We start from the raw sequence: 24,420 nt of genomic DNA, 5'->3' as shown, positions 1-24,420 counted from the left end.
TTGTTTAAAATGCCCATGCGCGTTTTATTAATAAAAACTAACAGTGCCAAGTTAAACAAGTCAAACAATTTAAGTCTCTTTATATTCCATAAAATATTACAGAAAAGTTTATTTGTGTTTCAATAAAAAGACCATCATTTTAGAACAGGCAGCTAAGGGCAACTGTGCAGTTAATGAGTTCTTGTGAATAAATTTTATGAGACTATTGCCTGTCCTTAAATTCCTTTTTCTTTTTATAAAAAAAGAACTATTAAAAATGATTGACAAATTTTGAGTTAAAAAACTGTTAAAACATTCTCTATGTTTAATTTCAACTTTATAATAGATTACAGGAAGATGCTTATGAAACAAATACAACATTTGTTTCAGTACACGTCTTTAAATGATAGACTTATAAGTATGTAAACAACTATATAATAAAAAGTTTCCAAACGTAGCCTGTAAGAAATCAGGCAAATTTACCATAAGCAAACTTTCTAGATAATTTCCATAGCTGCACCAGCGTGGCAGTAAACTTCTTCCAAACAAAAACAAAGGCAAACAAACAAGAAAACTGCTTTGCAATTTGTTGCTGCAATAGAGAAAGTGTACAAGCTTGATGGAATTATGACAGTCAATATAATTTAAGGAAAAATAAAGTCATAATAAGATGTATGGCGCTTAACATTTAAAAAGCAGAGCTTTGCTAATGGCTTGGTTCTTTGGACACTGCATGATTAACAAATGAAAAAATTCATCCTAAAGCCAGGCTATCCACCAACTAAGTGCTGGACACCCAAGGCAAGTTAGCTTTTTATTATTGTCACTGGTATGGGTGCAGTGCAGTTTCCTCAACAAACCCAGCAACAACTGTTGAGGGGCAAAATCAACTTCAAACTTAAAAGAAAGAGAGAGAGAGAGAGAGAGAGAGAGAGAGAGAGAGAGAGAGAGAGAGAAAGCATGAGAAAGAGAGACAGAAAACACATCCTAAAAAGTAAATACAGGCTCTGCATCAGCACGCTGGCTTCAAAACACATCTGTAGCGCGGCTCAAACCGCGGGCACAATCCTTTCCTGGAGCTGCACATCTAACTCCACAACTCGTGGGTGTCTTCTTGGAGTAGGCCAAAAAGAGCAGAAAGCCCCACTTTAAAGTTTCTCTTTAGGCATTTTTCCTGAAGCTGAACGTGAGGGGAGAGGGTCTACAGTTGATCAGTCCTCCTCGTCATTCTCATTAAAGTCATCATCATCGTCATCATCCTCCCCAACGCAGGAAACAGGGGTCTCTACCCTGGAGCCACTGTACTGAGACCCATTGGAGCTTGTGGCCAGCATCCCGTCCGCACCATTGCTCAAATCACTGCAAAGACAGGCCAGTCAGTGGGGCAGAGCTGCTCTATCCAACCCAAGAAAGGCTGGACATGACCTAAGGAGTGGAGTTTTCATTTTACACAGTTGTTACCGCCTGCAATATTAGAACCCTAACCTGTAACGAGCTTCACTCTCCTTGGGCTATTCCCAGTCAATCCCTTTAAAACATGTAACAGCATAATGCCTGGTCACCAGGGCTCACACCAGATCCCTGAGATACAGACAATGGTAGTGGACCAGGAAAAAGAATGGATTGCAGCATCAAACACCAAAACAAGAAGCATTTCCTTTGTAAGGCACCAGGGTTCAGTCCCTTCTCTCTCCTTTCTTCTCTCCCTCCCTCCCTCCCCAAACACACACAGCCCATGGGGCCAGATCCCAGAATCACTAGGCAGCATCACCCAATATTTGGCCCAGCAGAGCTGATGGCACACTCCCACACTTGAGGTGCTACTGGCAACTGAAAGTTGCTAGAGGAGGGAGAGTCAGTTTTGCTCTGGTGTTTGGGGACATGGGCCCTAAGCTCCACCGTGCTCCAGCACATACCACGCACATTGGCAACCCTAAACAGGCTCAGTTGAGTATGAGTGAGAGAGCAGCTGGGAGGAAGGGAGAGAGCGCAAGTGACAGAGCAAGCGAAAGGATGGCATGCGCAAGGATATGAAGTCAGCAAAGAGGAGTGAGAGGGAGAATAAAGGAAACGGTGAAGGGGAGCGAAGGAGGAGCAGATTTGACCAGAGCGCATTACATGAGCACATGAGTATTAAATAAAATACTTTTCAAAAAGAAAGGGGGAAAAAACAGTAAGTTTTGACCCAGATATGCAGACTTGTAATTCCAGCACTGGGGAGACTGAAGCAAGGGGAGAATGAAGTCACTGCCAAGCCTGCGTGTATAGTCGATCTGTCTTAATCAAAGAAGAAGAAGAAGAAGAAGAAGAAGAAGAAGAAGAAGAAGAAGAAGAAGAAGAAGAAGAAGAAGAAGAAGCAGCAGCAGCAGCAGCAGCAGCAGCAGCAGCAGCAGCAGCAGCAGCAGCAGCAGCAGCAGCAGAAGAAGAAGAAGAAGAAGAAGAAGAAGAAGAAGAAGAAGAAAAGGAATGGAACAGCACTTGCTATGCTAATCTGATGACCCGAGTTTGATTTCAGGATCCCACAATGAAAGGATTGACATTGTTCCCCGACCTCCACCCACTCACAGACACGTAACAATAGATGTTAAAAAGTGGAACCCAAAGCACCTGCCACACAAGCCTGGAGAACAAAGTTGGACCTTGGAACCACGTAAAGGTGGGAACTACACACACCTCTGACTTCTACAGGTGCCCACATACATTACACAAACACACTCATAGTAACAACAAATAAATCTGTTTGTTTTCTAACTGTTTAGAAGCAGAAAATTGTATATACACTATACCACTAGATACATTTTAAGAAATGAGTAAGGATGCTGGATATAGTGGCAGTTGGATCTCTGTGAGCTCAAGGCCAGCCTGGTCTACAAAGTGAAGCCCAACACAGCCAAGGTTACACGGAGAAATCCTGTCTCAAAATTAAAAAAAAAAAAAAAAAAGAGCAAGAAGCTATTTAAAAACAAGAAAGCACAGGTGGGTCTGCTTCACAGGTGATTTCTGAGTTTGAGGCCAGCATGGTCTACATAGCAAGTTCTAGAACAGCCAGCCAGGGCCACACAGAGAAACCTTGTCTCAAAAAAAAAAAAAAAAAAAAACCAAAAAAAAAAAAAAAAAAAACCAAACAACAAAAACCAAACCAAACAAAAACCCACCTTTGTCTCTCTCCCTGCCAAAAACAGTGGGACATGGGTAGATTTTTCCCCCACCTTACTATGTAATACTTTTAAAGAAATAAAAATCATGAATTACTTAATTTGTGAAGTGGTGGGCTCACTTACAGGGTGGTAAGCACTGTGCCTCTTTGCCTGAGAGGACAGTTGCCTGGGCCAGGCCCAGCCCAGCTCATCTGAAACACAGTAGGGCTGCCCCACCCCCAGCTGTTGTCACCTGGCAGAAAGCCTTGTGCCATTGGATGTAGAACCTGTTGTCGTGACAAATACTCCGCCAATGGATCCCTGAGCCATTTCTGAAAAAAGAGCAAAGAGAAATAAGACCAAGATAAGATGCCAGGTGTGGTGGCACCTTCTGTTAAGACCATCATTTTGGAGGCAAATCTCTGAGTTCCAGGCCAACCAGAGGCAGTAAGATCCCGTCTCAAACAAAACAAAACTACTGAGAGACCCAATATGCGAGAAAGAAGCAAATGTCTGCACAACCTGCCCCAGCTTTGGGGATATCTGTGGGCACGCTGACTTGCCTGCTCTCTCCTACCCTCCGTGGTAGGAAAACAGGGCTGGCTGGTTCCCAGGCAGGCAGAATAAGCCCGGCACATGTGTCCCTTCAGGAGAGGCTACTGGCGCTGTTGTGTGTGCCAGCAGCCCCAGAGAGCAGAAACAGGGACCAATTGCATGAATGCACAGCATCCCAGCGTTCATCTGAGAGTCCCACAGAGCTCTTTAGGAGCAGGGCAAGAAAGCAGAGACCAGGCCAGGTGCCAAGCCTGCCTCTGCTGCAGGAAGGCTGACGTGCAGGTGAGGAGCTAATGTTCCCATGCCTTAAACAGCACAGGACAGATGCTCATGCTGTCTGGGACAGAGTTCTTGGGACACAAGTCCCTGACAGCCTCAGAAACAAGCATACACCATGCAATGACTGTTGAACAAGATCTTTCATAAGTCACCACAAGGCCACCGCAATGGTGTCATGATCTGATGACTCTGCAAAGTCATTCAACTACAAATTGGCAACCCTCCCCCATGCTACCCTGACCGATGGAACGCCAGTGGGCTCACAAAGCCATTCCTGCTAATGGATTATAAGGACTAACCAACAGCCTTAGGAATACAGAGCCATCAGCTGCTATCCCCACTCAGGAGACAGATCCTCACAACACCATCACCATAAAAACCCAACAGTGACATTCATTCAGGCAGACCTCAGCAGATGCCCAGGCACACACCAGACCATTGCATAGCCAGCCACTGGTACAACTGACCTGTCACATATGGTTCTAGAGCTTTTGGTACCAGACTTCTTGCCACCTTGAGGTCTTCTGCAGAGCAGTTGCCAGATTCCAGCCCACACGCCATGCCCATGCGCTTGAGCACCTCAATATCATCATGGATTTCAAACGTGTTGTCGAAGTTAAACAGATACTCAAATCTATTGGGAAAAAGTAATGAGAATTATGTGGCTTCCAAGGGAAAAGGGAGAACTATGGGTGGAAAGCAGGCAGCAGCCCCTCACCATCCCCTTCCTCACCCTCCACCCCATATCCTGTAACTGAATTCCTCAGAACACCACTGCATAATTTTGCAAACTGCTGTCTGGCTCTAGGCATAGCACTGGGCAAAGACCCAGTGCCACCCAATCACTGGGATGGATACGGTGCTGCCTGCACAGGGCACATGTTCTTGCTGCTGGCTAATAGAGACTAGCAGAAACCACAAATGCTGTTTCTATGCAGCCACAAGACTGAATCCTGATAACAACGTATCTAGGTTCCTTCCCCTAAAAGGCTACACTTGGAGGGCCCACTGAGGACGAACTTGTCATTGGAGATGCTGCAGTCAATGACAGTCTTCCTGCTGGTGTTGACAATTATGAAGGGCAAGTGGATGACAGAGTTAGGAGGAGGTGGCCTGCGGGCCTGTTGCTCGGCCTGGCGGTTTCTCTGCACCAAGTTTTTGAAGGCGATTTGCTGAAAAAGACCAACAGGACCCCCGGAAGATGTCAATAACACGATACCTGTCCTTCCTGCAGATGGTGGGACCCTGGGTGGTGATTCACCTGTAGCCGTCCTGACAGGCTACAGAGGACAAGGAGCATAGGGAAAACAGTCTCACAGACACAACCCACGTTGGTCATACTTGCAGGGAGGAATGACCTGCTATAGGACACTCAAGCCTCAGCTAAGCGTTCCTGTAGAGTACAAAGGAGTGATCTCTGCACAGATGAACCCAGAGTTAGTGGTCCAGTGCCTGAAGGGACCGCATGCACACAGACCCTCAGCTAAACCTGCCATCCCCATGTCTCCCTCCCCACAGTGGAGGTGCTGCCATAAAGACATGTCAGCTACAAAGGAGGCCCTAATCTCCAGACGGCAAACCAGGCTGCAGACAGCAAAAACTCAACCAAAGCAAGTGAGGGCAAGAAAAGGGGATGGGTTGGGCCACTCCTAGTCAGCTTCCTTTTCCCTCTGTAGCCAGGATCCCTGATTTTACCCCATCTTCTTGGTACCCTGAACTGGCCTGGCCCTACCACGCCATCTTAGGCTGACCAGACAGGGAAGAGCACATGCCACCAATGACTGGGCCCTGACACCACTCCTCCATCAGTCACATCGCATTTTAGGAGGTTGACAAGGCCTTGTAAGGGGCTCGGATCATGCTGGGATCTCCAGCTCTGACTACAAGGTGCCATAGGTACCTGTGATCACCCCAGGCTGCTGGCAAGCACTCGTCACTGAATCCCCAGGTCTCTACAAGAGAAGTCCAACTCCCAGGGCCACTCCCATGAACAGCCTCAGCCACCATGCTTTTCCCTGTCAGTAGCTGTTAAGACCAACATCCACAGAGTTCACGAGATGCCCAGTGCAGGATTAAAATTCCCTTGGCAGTCACAGCAAGAAGTGCATATGCTTACACACACTTGTCACAGTCAGCCTACTTGGGGGGGGGGGGTACTCGGACAGGCCACCAGCCTGCGTGGGGTAGCTCAGATGGGCCACCAGCCTGCGTGGGGTAGCTCAGATGGGCCGTACCTGCAGGATGAGTTCCTGGAGCTGGGACTGCTTCTGCTTGATCCTCTCCAGCCTCCGCTGCCTCTCTACCTGCAGATGGGGGTGGGGTGGGGGTGTTAGCACACAAGGATTGGAAAGTAAGTTCCCTGTCCCACAACCAAGACCCTGCAGACCTAGCCATATGTAAAAACTGCCTGGCAACAGGGGCTAATAAATGCACATCCACTCAGCCACCTGGTACGGCCCTCTCAAGTGACCAAGGACAACGGACGCCCGCTTTAGACAGTGCACCTCCAGGTTCTGGCACTCCTGAGCGGAGTTGGTGGGCAGGCCGATCCACTTGATCTCCTTCTTTTCCTTGGAGATGATGTTCATGGCCATCAGCACATTTAAGGCGTCGTACACACGCCGCCGGATGTTCTTCTGGTCGTAAGCTGATTCATTTGGTAGGATGTGGTTGTCAGCGGCACTGAACTCTGCCACCAGCTCATCAGCCACCTCATTGTAGGAGGTGGTCCCTTTCCTCTGCACCTTCTCACACACCTTCATGGAGAAGTGCCGTAGGCCCTTGCCATTCTTCTCACCTTTCCTGTTCCGTTTCCTTTCAAATACCAGAAAAAGAGAAACTGTCAGCAGTCATGGGAGGCAGATGTGACCAAGACACTTTCAGAGAAAAGGCCTAAGGCTGCAGAGTCCCCAGAGGCCAGTCTTTCCCCACAGCCCCACCACAGGCAGCAGGGACTCCGCCCTAATATATCAAGGACATTGGCAAGGATCAGTGTTTCTCAGGTCAGAAAAGAACATGTACGAGGCCAGTTCACACACCTGTGCCTTTAAATGTCAGGGAAGACGGACAGACATCCGAAGGGCAGAAATCAGCATGGGTCTGATCCGGACCACACACTAGGCACCACTGTTCTAAAGACGTCTGCTGGCATCAGATCACGGCACATTTTAGTGTAAATTTAGGGATTGTCAGGGCTAATTTCAGCAGGCTACCATGACATAAGGCAAATGCTTAGACTGATGGACATGTGACAAGTGGAAATCATGGTGTGAACCTCAGGTCAGGGAGCACGCCAACTGTGTCACCCTCACTAAATCACACCAGGAACAGTTACTAAGTTCTCAGAATTTTGGGCACAGACGATTTTAAATTGAAGCAACAGAAATGGTTCCACAACGGTGTGTTTTAAAGAAAAGACATACTGGTAACCTTTAAAGAAAATCACTTCAGCTACGATCTCAGCGGCAGTACAGCCCTGGAGGGACCATCCACAAGATGGAGTCCTGAAGTGGTTCACTGAAGAGGTCAAATTCTGACAGCAGGTAAAATCTGCACACTATGCTCAGCTTGAGCAGTGAAAGTTTCCAGGTGGCTATGTTATATTGGAGGCCAGTGTTCTCCTCTTTGTGGCTCAGGGCTCTAAATCCCCCCCAAAGAGTCACTGACATGAGCTAGGCTTGCACTTGCTGTCTGACCGAGACAGGGGTAAGATGGGGCTTTGAACTCTGTGTGCTCAGGTACCCCCATTACAGACCATGTGACACATGGCAAAAGAAAAGAGGAGACATTCTCCACAGTTGCCACCCTCGGGTGGGGGTGCTCACCCAGCAGACCAAGGTGAGCAGTCAGACGGCTGGTTCTGGGACACAAAGTGAGTGTTAGGAGTGTGTGGGCTTCCTACCACAATAGTGTTTGATGCTGCAGGTCTCTGAGGCGTGCCAATCACCTATAGTCAAAAAAGAATTCAGAATAATCAGACATCTCTAGATGACGGTAGTGGCATTTGTGTCATCTGCTTACTTCTGCAGCCACTGCAGCACCTCATAAGCCACAGTGAGAAGACAGCAGAGAAGCACATGCCCCGTGGAGCAACAGCAAAGCAGTGGCCAGTCACTGCAGCTGCTCTGCACACGGCACCAGGCCCCACTCAGCTCGGACGCCTTCATACCTAACAACAGCATCAGGAAGGCTCAGCCAGGTGAGCAAGCTTGAAAAGACAGAGCAGGCCACAGTGCTACGGACAAGGCAGGTCTCCCACGGCAAGAGGACTGAGTAGTGGCCACAGCAAGCAGGCAACTTTCTGATAGCTTGGTTTAATAACAGGATATCACCACATTTCTGGTTTATTTCCTCTTATGGAGACAGACAAAGATAAAACTGCCCTTCTAAAGTCTGAAAGTAAACAAAACAACTGCAAGAACAAGTGTAGATAGACCTGGAGCAGACAGCGGGTACCTCCTCTAGCTCCAAAGAGGCACCTGCTTCTGTCCAGGTGGAACTGGTGCTTGGCTGTCTTGCCCGAGAACTTCTCTACAGCCTCAGTGGTTGTGGGGTTGATAAGAAAGCAAGCTGAGCAAGCCAAGGGGAGCAAGCCAGTAAGCAGCATGGAGTCATGGCCTCTGTATAAGCTCCAGGTTCCAGCCTGCTTGTCTTTGGTGAGGCACAGCAATGTCGAAGTGTAAGCCAAGTAAACCCTTTCCTCCCCAAATTGCTTTTTGGCATGGTATTTAATCACAGCCAAAAGAAACTCTGACTAAGACACTCAAGATACAAAGAACATCAAAACAATAAAGGGACAGGTTGCTTCCTTGGGAGTCAAGGTAACCAGTTCTAACACAGGGCTGATGTGGAGACCAGTCTTAACAGCAATGTCTCTGATGTCCTTTTGTGAGAGGGCTGCTGTTTTGGTTCCTTCAGTTAACACTCAAACCTGTCCTTTCGGAGACAGACATTGTCCTATACAGACAACGACAAAAATCTTGCTACATACATAACTCTTAAGTCAAAAAGACCTCTAGTAACATGTCTCAGTGAACAAATTCTTATGGGGCTATCCTTACAGGGGCTGAACCGAGATACCTGACTCCCCAGTTCCCCTCCTTTGCCCAGTGAAGGTGTGAGCACCTGTGCTCGCTCTCCCAGGCGCACCCTCACAAAGGACAAGAGCAGTTCCAACAGGACCTTCACGCTCTGCCTCCAGAAGGGCTTGCCAGCACACCCACACGTCCCACCACAGCATGAGAGCTGTGCAGAAGGTTCTGGAACTCATGGGAGACCTCAGTCTATTCTGCAGCATGAAGAACAACCACCCTTGGGAAGATACAAAGCAAGACTCAAGAGTAGCCTGGAATCACCTGCCTGCATCTGGCATCCGTGTGTGTGCTGAAGGGCACTTGTGGCTGGCTTACCCACGACCACAAGGAAGCTGCCAAATGACTGGGTCTGAAGAAAACGAACTTACTCCACTTACAGCACTTCTTGAACTGCTGCGCCAAGGATGGGCAGGTGGCTCCTATAGGCAGCCTCACTTTCCACTAAGACCACTCACTATCCATCAGGACATACAGACACAAGCTTGCCCTCTGGGGACACCCTGTGCACATCCAGGTACAACGCAGGGAGCTGCAACCCTCAGGGACATGCCACCTTCCCTGTGGATCTGACAAGGAAGGCTGTACATACAGAGGAACTGTCTCCTCTGGCATGCCCATGTTACAGCCCACATACATTTATGTTCCACTTTCATGTACAGGCTGCTTGGCAAATGCTCAGCCCTGCATACCCCTGGCTCTCTGCACATGCATGCTCCACCCTCCATGTGCACACACTGCTCAGAACAGGCTCCAGTTCTCTGTGCACACGCTGCTGGGAACAGGATCAGCAGAAACAACGTTCAGCTGCAGCCGTGGGAGGCCATGGAGGCAAGAAAAGAGAATGGAAAGCAGACCAAGGAAATGTTAGCAAGTGGGGTAGGGAAAAGAGGAAAAGGCAAGAGGAGAGCCAGATGCCCAGGAGACAGAGGAAAACTGGGTCACAAAGCAGCAACTCCTTGCTGGTGTGGCCAGATAGAAAGACTGCAGACAAAGCCCTTGAGAGCACAGCGTGGGGGCAGGATGTGGGCCCCATTCCATCTGCACCCTGACACTAGAACAAGGAGCGGACTACCTTTACTACGCTCATGTTCTACCATCTGCATACATGTATATGCAGCATGGAGGGAGCTTTACAAGCTCCAAGGTCACCGGCCCTTCAGCTACTGTTCTGCAAAGGAGCCCTCTCTGGTTGTGGTCACAAGCAGTCTCTTCTATAGGTACCATTACTGGGACTGAGACTGACTTAAACCCAGGCTTCTGGACCCAAGCTCCAGCAGGCCACATGCCTTTGCTGATGAGAGACGCTGAGGACTCAGTACCACACAACTGGGAAAGGCAAGGAAAACAGGCACTGGATCCCAGAGGACTGGGACCCACCGCACCCACAGCCCTCCCTAGCTTTCAAGCAAACACTCTGCCTTGCTAAGGATAGAACACAAGGCCTCCCACATGCTAGGCAAGCATTCTACCACCAACCAACACACAATACCAAGACCAACAGGTCTCCCAAGACACCCTAAGGACTCATTTTGCACCTTAATTTCAAATATGATAAAAGCTGTTCAATCCTGTGTACTGCATGACTGTAGTGTACATACAAAACAAAAATTTAAAAGACAAAAAGCAAACTACAAATTTAGAAAGGTTCAGGAAAGAGAAAACGCTAAAAGAAATGTTAGGTAGGATTTACCACAGGCAGGGCCCACACACTGCAAACCAGCAAGCCAGACACCTCTGTGCTTATCTGTGTCAAACCTTCCAACAGCACACCTAGCCCCTCCTAATATCCTGGTCCCAGAGCTTCTAGCCCTTGGTGAACAAGCACCAGAGAGACAGCACCTGCCCTGGTCACACTTCACATGCACATCTCCTATGCAACACCTCCCTAAACTTGACAAGGGTCACTTGGAATGTGCCAGGCTGAGGATACAGCTTAGCAATAAGCTCCTCGACTAAAATGCAGGAGGTCCTATGCTCAATCCCAGCACCACCAAAAACAAAACAAAAGAATCAAAATAAATTCTTGCAGCATGTAAGCCCTGACTATACTATACTGCAAAGCATAACACAGCAATCACTACACTCCTCCAACAAAGTTCAATTCAAATCAGTGTAGGCATAATGTTATTGTGTACTGTGTAAAGAGTCAAATGAGGATTTCCATGGCTCCCATATCTGCTTGCAATCATTGTTCTGAGAATCTCCTGTCTCAATGCTGCTAAACTTTGCTCCAGCTGTCCCCTCATATGCCAATAAAACAGTTAACAGCCAATCACTGAGCAGAGGAAAGAATAGGGCTGGACTTCCTGTCAGCCGGGGGAGGAGAAAAAAAGGGGAGGAAGTAGGGGATTCAGACATGGGCAGAGGTCCAGGAGACATCAGGACAGAGCAACTGAGCTGAGAAGCCATAAAATGCAAGTATCTCAGGGATTTACACTGGGAGGAAGCCAGAGGTAGAGGGTTAAGAATAGATCAATACTACTTAGTCCTTGTGGCATAAAGCTTATTAAATAAGTACGATAGTCCAGTCTCAATTATTTGGGTGCTAGCCAGGTTAAAAGAAAAACTGCAAAACTTGCACATTTTTAAAAGTGACACTAACAAATCAAATATTGACTTTCAGGTCAATAAAGTTTAAATCATTTCACGTCAACTTTCTTCCCACTCAACTGGGACACAAATTTTGCAAAGGCAATTTGTTCAAACTCTTGATACAGGGCTCATGGCACCAATATTTTATCATTGGTTCAGGAAAGCCCAGCTCCACGGCGCAGGGTGGCAGGGTCCTTAGGAGCCCAGAGCTCTCCACAGCCATGCTACTTAAAACCAAGGCAAAAACAAGGCATCATGACTCTAGGAACTCAAGACCAGCCTGTTATACACAAAATGATTTCCAAGCCAGCCAGTGAATATGAGACCTTATCTCAAACAATAACACAAACAACAATGAAGGGCTTGAAAGATGGTGCAGTGGTTAAGAGCACTTGCTATGCTTGCTGAGGACCGAGGGTTGATTTTCAGCAACCGTGGTGGCTCACAAGCATCTACAATTCCAGTTCATGGAGATATGATGCCCTCTCTGAACTCACGGGCACCAGGCATACCTGTGGTACACTCAGGCAGGCAAAAAAACTCACAGTAAAAGATTTAAATGTTAAAAAAAGTAAAAACAAGCAAACAAAACACTCAATGCTCTGATCCACTGGTGAGACTTAGAGGACACCAGTGAATGTCAACACTGCACAGCTGCAAGCAGAGCTGAAGCACAGATGCTCAGAACACCGCTGACTCGGCTGCTTTCTCTATAGAAAACCTGACTGCGCTGTATGCAGAGTTGCCTCAACAAGAGTTGTAAAAAGCCCAGAACTCTCTTTGGGGATAAGATACATCTGGGAACACTTGGTGGTGCCTGTGAATCCCAGGAAGACTTGAGGGACAACTAGGGACATCTGTGAAATGCTGGAGGGGTTGGGTGAATAGCTCATTTGATAAAAGAACCTGTCACCAAGCCTGACCACCCAAGACCAATCTCCAGAACCCACACAGTAAAGAACAAGAACCAACTCCTGCAAGTTATCCTCTGACCTCCACATAAGCACTCACACAATACACATAAAAAGAACAACAACAACAAAAAAAAATGTATGTTTTAAAATGTTAAGCTACAGAGTCCTAAGGCCCCATGATTACTTGAAGAATAGCACTAAGCCACCTACTCCCAACATGGAGGGCGTTAGGCCATCCTCAGATGACAAGGCAGTGGTGGTGTAGATACCGTGGAAATGGCAGCATATGCGCAAGGACAGAGGCATGCATGTCAGTAAGCCCCAGGCTTCCCAGGAGAGGCCAAGGTACCTAGAGGCTAGGGGGAACCCCAAAGCGGGGTGAAAGGCAATAATCTGTCCACTATTGGGTAGCTGTGGCTAAAACATCAGCCACTGAAGCTTCAGCTACTCCACTGACCCTGAGGCCAAACCACACTGAGGGAGGCTGCAAGGTGGGAGGTGGGTGGGGGAGGGAGGGCACACCTCATCTTCAATGCATTACTCAATGAAGAAAGAGCACGGTGCTGGCCCCTTCCTGTGGTCACAGCCACACGGCCACACCCTTCCTCCAGCTCTTCACAGCCAGGAGACACAGTGGCTATAGAGGAAGGCCACTGAACTTGCTATAGCACAGAGGAAACCCTCTAGGCTCAGAGCTCTGGCCACATGGAGCAGGAAGGTTGTTGCTCAGGCCTTGGTATGCCCACCTACATCCACTAGGTTACTACCATGTGCACAGGGGCCTCAAATACGCCCTGACACAGGACACACTGAAGACAGTAAGATCGAGCACTGTACACAACAGAAAACAATGCACAGGAATCAGAATGCACCCCCCAAGAGAAGAGTCACTCCTACAAGCAACTTCCACCATTCAGGAACACTGTGGCCAAAGCAACGGCCACATCATCTAGCCCATTCCATAGGACGGTTTACCACTTACCACTTGCTGTGTGATATTGACATTGGACTGTCCAAAGGTTTTTGGCAGAAGCTGCTTTCCAAGTGTGTTCACTGGGGATGGGTGTACAGCCACAAGAGACACCACACCTGCAATACACGGACATAGGTTAAGAGTCAGAGTACTTCTCCATGCTGAGGTTGAGAGGGGCAATTCCAGGAAGAGGGTGTGACTAGCAAGAACTCAACTTCCCTAGTTTTGATATTGCAAACCTAAGGCTCGGTCATAAGTGTCCTACCCCAAAACTTGGTCCTGAGCCCTCGAGACTACCAGGGTTCACCCTACAGCAGGCATCGGATTTGCCATAGCACCCTCCCCTCCCAGTGGCTGCTCCAGTCATTAAAAGCCCTCACCCTGCCCCCACCCTCAAGTCTTTGAAGATAAAATGGCCACTTCTTTGTTTACTGTGGCAAAATAAAGTAGAATACCTAACATGTTTTTCTAACACGAAGACTGACACACAGAATGCCGAGAAGGCTAAATTTTTAGCTACATATGTAAAAAAAAAAAAAAAAAAAAGAATAATCAGAACATGACTTAGAGCTGTCACTAAAAGAAACTGTCTAAATGCAAAATATATTATAAAGACTTTTCAAAGGAACCAAATGCTTTTAAATGTAACTGTATGGACAGTATCAATTGCTACAATACAGAAAAAGATCCTAAAACATTACATTCACATTTTTGTATTGGAAATCACATCCTGACTATTTGCAGATTTAAGGCAGCAAATTATGAATGTGTAAGACCTGTTGTTTCTCCTTTCTGACCTTAGCCAAAGGAACTACAAGTGAGACATTTCCATGGTTTTTTGCTTGATTTCTTTTTGGTGTGTGTGCTAGGGACCATCCAGAGCCTCACACATGCCAAGTAGGCATTCTATCTAAAGCGCAACAGGAGAATGAATGGTTTTAAGCAAATGGCCCCATCACCAAAGAGGTGTACGGGTTCAATGCAGTTCCCATCAAAATACTAACAACATTCTTTACAGGACTAGAAAGCAACTGGCACATAAAACCCCAAAGAGCCAAAGTAACCCCAAACAGAAAGGTAAGTGCTTCAGAAAATGGCAATACCTAATTTCAAATTATAGAGCCACAGTAACAAAGACAGATCCACAGATCGATGGATGAAAACAGAAGACCAAGAAATACATCCAAGGGACTACAAACACTGGATTTTCAACAAAAAATGCCAAAACATACACTGGAGAAAAAGCAGCCTTTTCAAATGTTGCTGTGAAAACTGGATTTCCATGTGCAAAGAATGAAGCTAAATAAGCCTGCACAGAAATTTTTGATACATTTCAAAATGTATCAAAGACCTACAGAACTGCTAAAAGAAAACAGGATAAACACTTCAAGTTATAGGTGCTGGCAAGGACTTTCTAAAAGGACTCTGACCGCATAGGAAATCACTCCAAGAACTGACAAATAGGATTACGTGAGATTTAAATACTTCTGCAGAGCAGACAATCACCAGTGAAGAGAGGGCTTATACAACATCAGAAAAAAATCTTTGCTAGTTACTCACCTACCACTACATGATTAAAAAAAAAAAAAAAACCAAAGGAACAAATGAACCAATCAATAACTGAGCAAACACATTACACAATTTTCAGAAGTACAAATAGCCAATTAATACTACATTAATAATTAATAATAACTGTTCAGCAGCTTTAGCCAAAGTAAGTGAAACTCAAAACTACCCTGAGATTCCATCCGACCTGTGAGAATGGCTCAGAAATTAAGTAGCAAATGCTGGAGGACATAGAGGAAACAAGCTCTTACGCACTGTTGCTAACAATGCGAGCTGACACAGTCACCATGGAAAGTCAGCGCTGAGGTTCTTTGGGTATTGCACTCATGTACACACATCCATACACACACATACACCATTGAAAATAAAAATAAGCTGGGCGCAGTGGTGCATGCTGTAATCTCAGCACTCAGGGAGGCAGAGGCAGGTGGACCTTGGTGAGTTGAGGCCAGCCTGGTCTACAAAGTGAGTCCAGGACAGCCAAGGCTATACAGAGAAACCCTGTCTCAAAAAACAAATAATAATAATAATAATGAAAATTTAAAGAAGAAAAAAGAAGTCTTGGAAAAAAACAAGAACTAGGAGCTAAAACGGTGGTTGAGAGCACTTGTTGCTGTAGAGCCTGGATTTGGTTCCCAGCACCCACAAAGTGGCTCACAACTGCCTGGAACCCCAGGGGATTCAATGCCGCTCTGGCCTCTAGGCATGCCAGGCACACAGGTGGTGAACATCCACGTACATGCAAGCCAGCACCCACACCTTGAAGTGTTTTAAGTTTTAAAAAGCCAGCGCAGGGAGTGTGTCCTAGGCCTTGGACACACTAGGCGAAGTGTCCTGCCACCCGGCGTACTGTGTGTTTAGTCACATGTGCATTAGAAAACGCACGTACTGTATGGCACAAAGTGAGCACAGTGACGGCTCAAGATTCCCATCACTTCTCACAGCCACGTTGGCCACTGCTTTAGGACAAGAGCAGGCAATACACCTCAGCAGAAATTCCACACAAAACACTGGGAGGCCTAGAGGCCTCTAAGGCATGTCATGAGGGAATCCCACCACCCTACTTTACCCACATCCTCACTGCTCTCCCCCCAGCTCCAGCTCCAGGTAAACGGCTACACTCCCTCTGCACATCTCATGTTTGTTTTCTAACTCTGTATAAGTGGGACCACACAGTAGTTTTCTGCATCTGGATTACTGTCTTGGTATAACACACTCCCTGCTCATCTCCATGTGACAAATTCAACTTCTTTACAACAGTCAAGTCTCCCTGTTTCTTTATACACTCAGCCACTGACAAACACAGCTGTTTCTGTGGCTGTGTGCAGAACTACAGTAGGTGGGCGTCTTCCTAACAGTGACCTGACCTCCTCTGAGACAGCACACAAGGAATGGCTGGGTCCTGTGGTCGCTCATCTTTGGTTTCCCAGAGAGCACGATGGTCTTGCTAGCATGCACAAGGGCATGGTGTGCGTGCTTAGGACAGTGTGTAGGGATCTCAGGTGTCTCACTCCTCTAACAAGGACCTTCACAATTTCTGTTTCTAATTTTCACTTTGTGTGTATAGGCATGTCTGTGTACTTCATGTGTGCATTTCCCAAGAGGGCCAGAAGAGGGCACCCAAGTCCCTGGAAATGGAGGTGTAGCTCGATGGAAGCTGTTGTTTGGGTGCTAGGAAGATCCAGAACTTCCAGAACTTCCGGGACAGCACTGATGGTAACTTGGCCATCTCTCTAGCCCTCAACCTTTCCTGAAGGGTCCTAATGGGTGTGGGGGCATCTTTGTGGTTCTGGTCAGCAACAAAACTGCGCACACCTCTTGGCCACGGGTGTCTCCTTCCTAGCCTACTGTGATTTCACCCACTGTGCTAGAAGCACTGTTTGCCGACCTGGTAAGGACACAGAATGCTGCCAGTCTGTCAGACTCTGAGGGATCCACCTACACACTGGGCTGCTGGTGGGTGTATGAACCTCTATAACACAGCTTTCTTCCTTCAAGGAGTCTCCAGGGACACCACCCCCACACATACGGGTTTCCTACTCACCCAACCCACTGAGGACAGGCTGAGGAAAGAGAGCTCTGAGGCAACGCCTGCCTTAGCTGAGGATGATGAGGCCTCAGTCATAAAGCTGCCTTTTAGCCTCTGGACCCTCCCTCATCATCTACACACCACATATGATTTAGGCACACAGGACAGGGGCACCACCCCCTCCAGGTGACCCACAGGATCTGACTTCTAGAGAACTTCCCTTACCTCAGGCAAGGCTCACAGCTTCTGAAATGTCGCTGTGGTGCTAAAAATGGAAACAAGTTAAAACCGAAAGGACAAGAAAACAAAATGTGAGGCCTCTCCTGATGCCAGGGGGTTGGCTGTAAAGAGGGTCTCCTCAAATCTCATGGCCCTCCTCTGTGTGGGCCACACAAGGCCACCCTCCAGCCCCCTCCAAAAAAAAAAAAGTCTGACCCACGTTTGGGCTTCAGTTCAACACTCACCATGGCTAACACATGTCCAAGACCACACAGACCACACTAGGCTCTGGCACACATTAAAATTTCCTCTCATCTCTAAGTCTCATTTTGAGGCCAAAGACAATCCTGAAGCAGAAAGGAAATACAGACATACTCTGAGGGCAGATGTGATCCTTGTCGGCTAGGTGAGGATGAGCAACAGGAGCAGGCCACATCTGTAGCACACAGAGAAAAGCCAGAGTAACCCAGCACTGAGTAGACGAGAAGCCAGGCTCCCTGCACGGTAGTAACCTACAGCAGGCAAGGAGCTGGGGACAACTATGTCATATTATGATTGGGTCCGGACACCTTGGAATTTCGGGAAAAGGGGATTAGACAAATGTCCAAACAAGAAGAGTTCTAGATAAATGGTGAATAATGAAAGGCAGTAAATGGCTCTATACCATTCTCAGAAACTATGGTAGAATGAACTGCAATCAGAGTAGACAGTGACAGCCATCACAAAGACGTTTCCAGCACACAGCAGGATTGGGAAGGGTCCCAAAGCTTAGCCCACGTGGACACTTGCACTGCGCACTGAGCATAATCCCTCAATTACTGGGCCAGAGGCAGACGTGCATGTGCTAGGTGCCCCTGGGGGGGGAAGAAACTGAGAGGAGAAACATTATACATATTAGGAAGTGCGATGGCAGACCCTGTGGGACCGTCACAGGTAGCAGAGCAAGCTGACAACCCAACACCATGCTGGCAAGGACGTGAGCAGCTGGAGCCCACCGACACTGACAGCAAGGAAGTGCAATGATGCAGCAGGTGGTAGCCCCAAGGCCCAGCAGCTCCAAGGCACTAACCAGGAACAGTGAGCCCAGGAACAGAGCCCACCACTATATGACAGTCTACCAAGCATCAGGCTGCAGTAAGTCAGAGCAGACAAGACAGCTATACCAGAAGGCCTGCTGTGTCACATTCCTGATGAGACCCAGCTTGGAAATGCAAACTGTGTGTTTTTCTGGGGGGGAAGAAGCTCTACTCTGAGTCTCAACAACTGCAAAGGTCAGGTTCATGTATCCGTCTGCTGAGGCTGAACTGCCCACTCCTCTCTGGCACAGCACTCTAGACCTGCCGCCCACAACCAAAGCCTCTCTTTATGTGTGCACATGAGGACTTCCATCACTGTGTCTGTGGATGTTGACAGGAACAGTGGAACTCAAAAAGGCCCCTCTGAAGCATGAGAAAACAGGGGAGGGCTCCCACAGGGCTAGGAGGCCAAGATGTGAATGAAGGACTGGGACCCAGCAGATTGCCAGTTACCCGGCCTCAACAGCACCAAAGCAGTAACAAAGCAGGAAGCCAACCCAGCAGCCTCCTTCCCTCATCAGGGAGGTACCCCTTCTCAGAGATAGACCCCACCACTGTCAACCAGGTTACTCTGTACAGTGACGTCTGGTCAATTTGGAGTGTACCTGGCCGTAGGGCCTTGAGGAGACAGTGGACTAACCACAGGGACCAGACAGAAGAACGATGTGGCAGGAAGTGGAAGCCTGCCTCCACACACCGCAGCTTCTCCTAGCCAGCTCCTGCCTTTTTTTTTTTTTTTTTTTTTTTTTTTTTTTTTTTTTTTTTGAGATCTGACTCAAGAGATGTCTCCAGTGTAAAATACTCTGATTATTCTGACCACAGGTAAAAGGGAGGTTGGGGTCCTGCCCTCTGCATGCACAGGCATTGCTGGCTGGTCCAAGAATAGGGTAGGGTGCAGAGGAAGAACACCTGCCTAATGATTGCTTGGGACACACACACGAAGAAAAAGAGCTGAGAGACACACACGGAGTGGGATTCCCATGTGATGGCATAAATGACACTATAGGCTTTTTACCTCAGCAACTAAGAGAACTCAGCGAGCAGTTTAGAGGCAGCGCAACACTCCATCACCAGCAAAGACAAAAGGCTCACTTGTGCAGACAGTTATCTCAGCCCTCACTTGGATGGAGACTCTGAAAGTCTGCTGCTGTTCCACCAGCAAAGGAACAGAAGAACCAGCATGTGCTAACAAAGGGAAGTGTCTCCACAGCACAGGGCCAAGAATTCCCATTACTAGGCAGTACCCGGGATCCTGGGCCTCACCGCACTACCCTATGCAAGTATGTTCAGCCAGGCCTCTCTGAAACGTCCAATTTCACTGCCCAGGCCACCCGTCAGGAGCAAGGATTGCACAACTGGCAGACAGACAGTCCTACACAGGCCAATTCTCTAGAAGAGTCACTAGAAACAAATAGCAGTGCTCATCTTTTGGGAAGGGAAGATCGAGTGAAGGGAGGCATCACTGCACTTTCCAAACATTAGAACTCAAACAGCCTCAGTGAACAACATCCTAAGCACCAAGTACAGTACTGGTCCACACAAGGTGCCAGCCAATCCAGTGAGCAGCACCAGCCTGTCCCAAAGTCCATGCAGGCCCAGAGCCAATCTGTCGTGGCTGATAACAAAAGCCAGGAGTAAAAGGAAGCCAAGGACGTGAACAGTCAGACCATAAACAGCTGCATCTATCTGATGTCCTAACCTTCCCTACAGGTAGGTCAACCTTAGCTCAAGGTCAGACCTGCGTGCATCTCATCACAAACATGTGAAAAGCACGGACAAGGCTGACTGGGGCTTGGCAGACCACAGCAGAATTCAAAACACTAGAGGAGGGAGGATCTTGTCCAGAAAAAAAAGAGGATGCCATTCCAGCTCCATCACTTGGATGGAGAACACTGTGGCTGCAACTCCTGAAACCCCACTGTGTTCCCTGAGTGACACTGAGGTTCATTTCCTGCAAGCATAGGAGAATACTGCCAACCATGAAGGCAAAAAGCCCCCACCTGCACCAGACAGTGCCTCATCCCTACTAAAGCCCTGGCAGACACACAGGCTCACACATCCTCATGACTGAGGGTCCTGTGTGTGCCACTGTGAGGGGCAGGGACCACAGACCCAGGCTTGAAACAGGAAGTGTAAGACCAAGGTCAAATCCTCCCACATCTATGTCCACACAGGTGAGAACCAGAGAGGACACAGCATGGCCCAGGTGCATTTGGACCTGGTCCTGGGGGCTAGAGACAGCTGATGAGCCCTAGGCTCCAATATATGTAAAGTGTAGAACATCAGAAACAAATGGCACGACTGGGAAAAGAGAGAAGGCCAAGTTAGGGCCAGATCACCATTCTCCAGACCTCAAAGCCTCTTCTGCAGGCAGCAGTCACTGTCCTGGGCCTCGCTAATAGGAAGAAAATAGCTAACTTTACACGTGCAAACCAGAAATAAGGAACTCTTCAATAGAACCCAGAACCCTGACATGCCCAGTTCTGGTTCACAGGGCCCTTGCCTGACCTAAAGGAAATATTTCTGGGGACAACAGGGCCTTACGGCACTATAAGGCCACAGTGCTTTGCAGAAACAGCTCAGCACTGTGGGGATGTGGTGCTGCAGGGGCTGGACAGAGCGGCAATACAACACACAGACAATACCACCCAGGGGTCCACCTACGGAAGCCACCAAGTGAGCAGGATACTGGCAGCTGTTTGTTGTTAGAGTGCAAGGCTCTTGAGACGGTGGGCCTCAGCCTTCCATCTGGCACACCCAACCCTTGCTGCAGCAGGCTCCCTAAGAAAACATGGACCTGTAGGAGTCACTGAAACACAGCATATGCCTGAAGAGAAGATGTGCCCTCCACATGGGGGCATAGGGAGGCATCCACCTTTGGGCAGAGAGAACACACACACCAACTTCCCTCTCACACATTTCTGCACTTCCCGACATCTCAAAGCACTGCAGCAGGCCCTCAGTTAGCAAGGCATCAACATACCACACAATCATCAGCAGACTTACATTTCCAGAACAGGCTCCCTTACCTTTCCCGGGACTAAGATTCTGGTCTATAAAGACCTTTAGTTCTCCGTTGGCTTCAATTAGACTGGCCTGCAGAGAGCAACAACAACAACAGTAAATACAACGTCTCAAGAGCCACACAGCCAAAGTTGTTAAACACACCAGGCCTAAGTTAAACATACGGGCAGAGCACTGCTACACGGAATTGCTCAACAGCAGCAGGAGCTCCAGTGCTGCAATGCTTACAAGTGGCTACCAAGACTGGGAACAGTATGACCCACAAATCCAGTCAAAAAAGCCAGGACTTTGATGGCAGAGGAAAATGGTCGCCAGGTGATACGTGAGAGACAGGACAGATCTGATAAAGTCAGCAGGAACACATCAGGAAGGAATCTTACCAGACTGTCACTCTCAGCCCTCTCCAGGAAACCTCGGAAAACGTTTATTCCCACCTTTACCAAAAAAGGTCAAGCCTGGAAGGAACATAATTTACACCAAAGGCAACTGTACACAGCCACTGGCTGGCGGCAGAGGTCAGGAGGTAGCAAGGGAGCTGGGACTGAACATTCAATCAATATTCTTCCACAAATAATAATAATAATGATAATAATGCTGGTGACATTAAGTGAGGAAGGGGACAATGGCCAAGAAAAGCCAAGCAGGAGGGACAGCTGCTGGTGACTGTGACTAGGCCAGGAATCCAACACACCTAAGGTAGTAAAGTCAACTGAGTGTGGAAAGGCCAGGTGAGATGGCCAGGTTGGAAAGCTAAACAAAGTCACATGGTAACACAGTCACAGACGGGAGGGAGTACCAGGATGTTAACGTAAGGCAGGATTCAATAAGGCCAAGTAGGTAAGGCCAACAGGTTAAAGCCAGGTTAGAAAAGCCATGGGACTCAATAAATCCAGGTATATAAAGCCCAAGTTTAAAGCTCGGAATTAAGGTAATGCTAGGTCAATCTAAGATACTGAGGTTACAGGTCCTGGTAAAGTCAGAAGACTCAGGGAGGAAATTAAAAATTAATGCAAGAACGTCACAAGCATGAGACTTGGTGTACTACATGAGCTCAGTGGATAAAACTATGTGAGGTAAGGAAGGTGGGGAAGAACCCAATGTAGGCTGATGAGGAACAGTCAGCAACCTAAAGCTAATAGGGTGTGAACTGCAGTATTAGGCTAAGTGTAAGGAGCTGCTTCCTGGCATGCTCAAGGCCCCAGGCTCCAACTCCAGCACCACCAAAATGAATAAGCAAACATTCAAAAACTACTCTAGGTAGGAGGGCCAAATGGGAAGGACCAGGTTGGGAAGGCCAGTAGAGTAAGGCTAAAAGATTATAAACTGCAGGTAGGTAAGAGCCTCCTAACTCAAGGCAAAGGAAAGCTAGTAGGTTAAAACCCTGATGAGAGTGAAGAAGTTTCAGCAGGATGGGTAAGCTCTGTGGGCTGGGTAATGGCAGCTGCTAATCCACAAGGAAAGACCAGCAAAGAAAGGTCCAGTGGGTAGGCTAGGATGATTAAGTCAGCAAGTAAAAGCAGGGAAAAGTCCAAGAGGCTGAAGCACAGAGGTTAGGCTCAGGAAGGGGAGGCTAGGAGGGCAGGCTAGGTGGGTCCACCCAGGTAGGTGAACCAGGATATTAAGGCTGAGTGGGGAAGGCACTGAATGGATAAGGCTGCTGAGTACAGCCCAACAGGGAACTGGTGTGCTAAGATCAAGAAGCTCTGAAGCCGGAAGCCAAAGCTGACCACATTAGGCCGGCTAAACAGAGGCTTGGGGCTAAGGCTAGGTGGGGCAGGCCAGGGGGCCAATGAGGCAAAGAGGTTAATAAAACCAGGAGGAAGAGAGTTGCTGGGAGGCAAAGGCCAAGCCCCCAGGGCCAGTGAATAAGGAATACTCAATACCAGGTCAGGCAGGCAGATGCAGCCTGGAGATCTGGAACAGGTCTAGTGATCCCGAGTCCCAGTTTTAGCAATTATAGCTCAGAGCAGTGCTCCTTTCCCAGGATCCCTTGGCTGCATGGGCTTAGGAGGGGGTGGGGCTCCTGGTACAGTCACAACACACCACTGCTCCTGTCTCTGGCCCCATGTGCCACAACTGGCCGGGGCAAGCAGGATAGATTCACCCTCGTGCTGGAAAAGCAGGCACTTGGCATTACTCCCTTTTGTCATTCTCTGGCACCTCCTGACTACTGCCCAACTTGCCCAACACTGCTTCTGGGTTATACAGGAGAGCTGCTCTCTGAAGTCAGCATGCTACTTCTTTGCAAGTCTCCTTTCTGACCACTCGCTGACCACCAAAACAGCACAGGGCACAGCACCCTGGGACAGGCCTGGAAGAGCAGGCGCACTGGCTGTTCCTGGATCACGGTGACAGATGCGGACAGTATGGACAGAATCATTTCCTTCCTTGTCCATTAAAGAGTCTACCTCAGTGGAACTCAAGCCCACCACACGGGAACACTGCTCAGGAACACAGCACCTAAACCCAGCCCAGGGACTTAGCCATGTTTGTGTTTCTAAGTTTTATAATGTTAACCTCTCACAGAAACCAGTTTGACACCCACCACAGAACAAATCACCTCCTTGAGGTAAATGCTGCTATCATGGACCTAGGAAGCTCCTCAGCTACGCTCCTCCTGCCTCAGGTCATGTTCAGCCTTGACGTGAACCCATCATCCCAACTCTGGATGCTGTGTCACTGTGGGGAGACATCCAGCTGGCCCCAGCAGGGTCCCTCCCTTCCACTCAGCCCTTGCTTTCTGCCTCAGGCATTAAAGAGCTCACTGGCCAGGCAGGATCAGATCTGTCTCAATTTGGTGGCATCAACTCAAAAGTAATCAGGAAGCAATGGACCAAGACAAAAGAAAGAAACACATGAAGCCACAGCTCTGCCACCCACTACTCCAGCCATGTCGTCAAACAGGAGTTATTCCCCCAAAATCCTACTAAGTCCCTGTTGATGCCCTGATGTTTATCACTCTGCTCAAAAAGCTTCCATATAAA

General features: G+C 48.2%; 1 protein-coding gene across 8 annotated transcripts in view; it reads right to left on the bottom strand.

The window, feature by feature from the left end:
* Tfdp1 (transcription factor Dp-1) overlaps positions 1-24,420 on the bottom strand; it is a 38,621-nt gene continuing 14,201 nt past the window's right edge. For 4 of the 8 annotated variants that reach the window (XM_021653024.2, XM_021653025.2, XM_021653027.2 and 1 more), the window contains exons 3-11: positions 21,442-21,508; positions 13,532-13,638; positions 7,775-7,896; positions 6,398-6,764; positions 6,185-6,253; positions 4,971-5,122; positions 4,418-4,584; positions 3,370-3,448; positions 1-1,338 (exon numbers count right to left, since the gene is read on the bottom strand). In XM_021653024.2, the coding sequence (XP_021508699.1) occupies positions 1,191-1,338; positions 3,370-3,448; positions 4,418-4,584; positions 4,971-5,122; positions 6,185-6,253; positions 6,398-6,764; positions 7,775-7,896; positions 13,532-13,638; positions 21,442-21,508 (1,278 nt within the window). In that variant the 3' untranslated portion in view covers positions 1-1,190. Of the gene's footprint in view, positions 1,339-3,369; positions 3,449-4,417; positions 4,585-4,970; positions 5,123-6,184; positions 6,254-6,397; positions 6,765-7,774; positions 7,897-13,531; positions 13,639-21,441; positions 21,509-24,420 lie in introns of those variants that run through there. The other 4 variants (XM_021653029.2, XM_060381410.1, XM_060381411.1 and 1 more) reach the window with 4 other exon arrangements.

This window comes from Meriones unguiculatus, chromosome 4, assembly GCF_030254825.1.
Source record: "Meriones unguiculatus strain TT.TT164.6M chromosome 4, Bangor_MerUng_6.1, whole genome shotgun sequence".
Taxonomy (NCBI): Eukaryota; Metazoa; Chordata; class Mammalia; order Rodentia; family Muridae; genus Meriones; species Meriones unguiculatus.
This window is presented reverse-complemented; position numbering and strand designations above follow the sequence as displayed.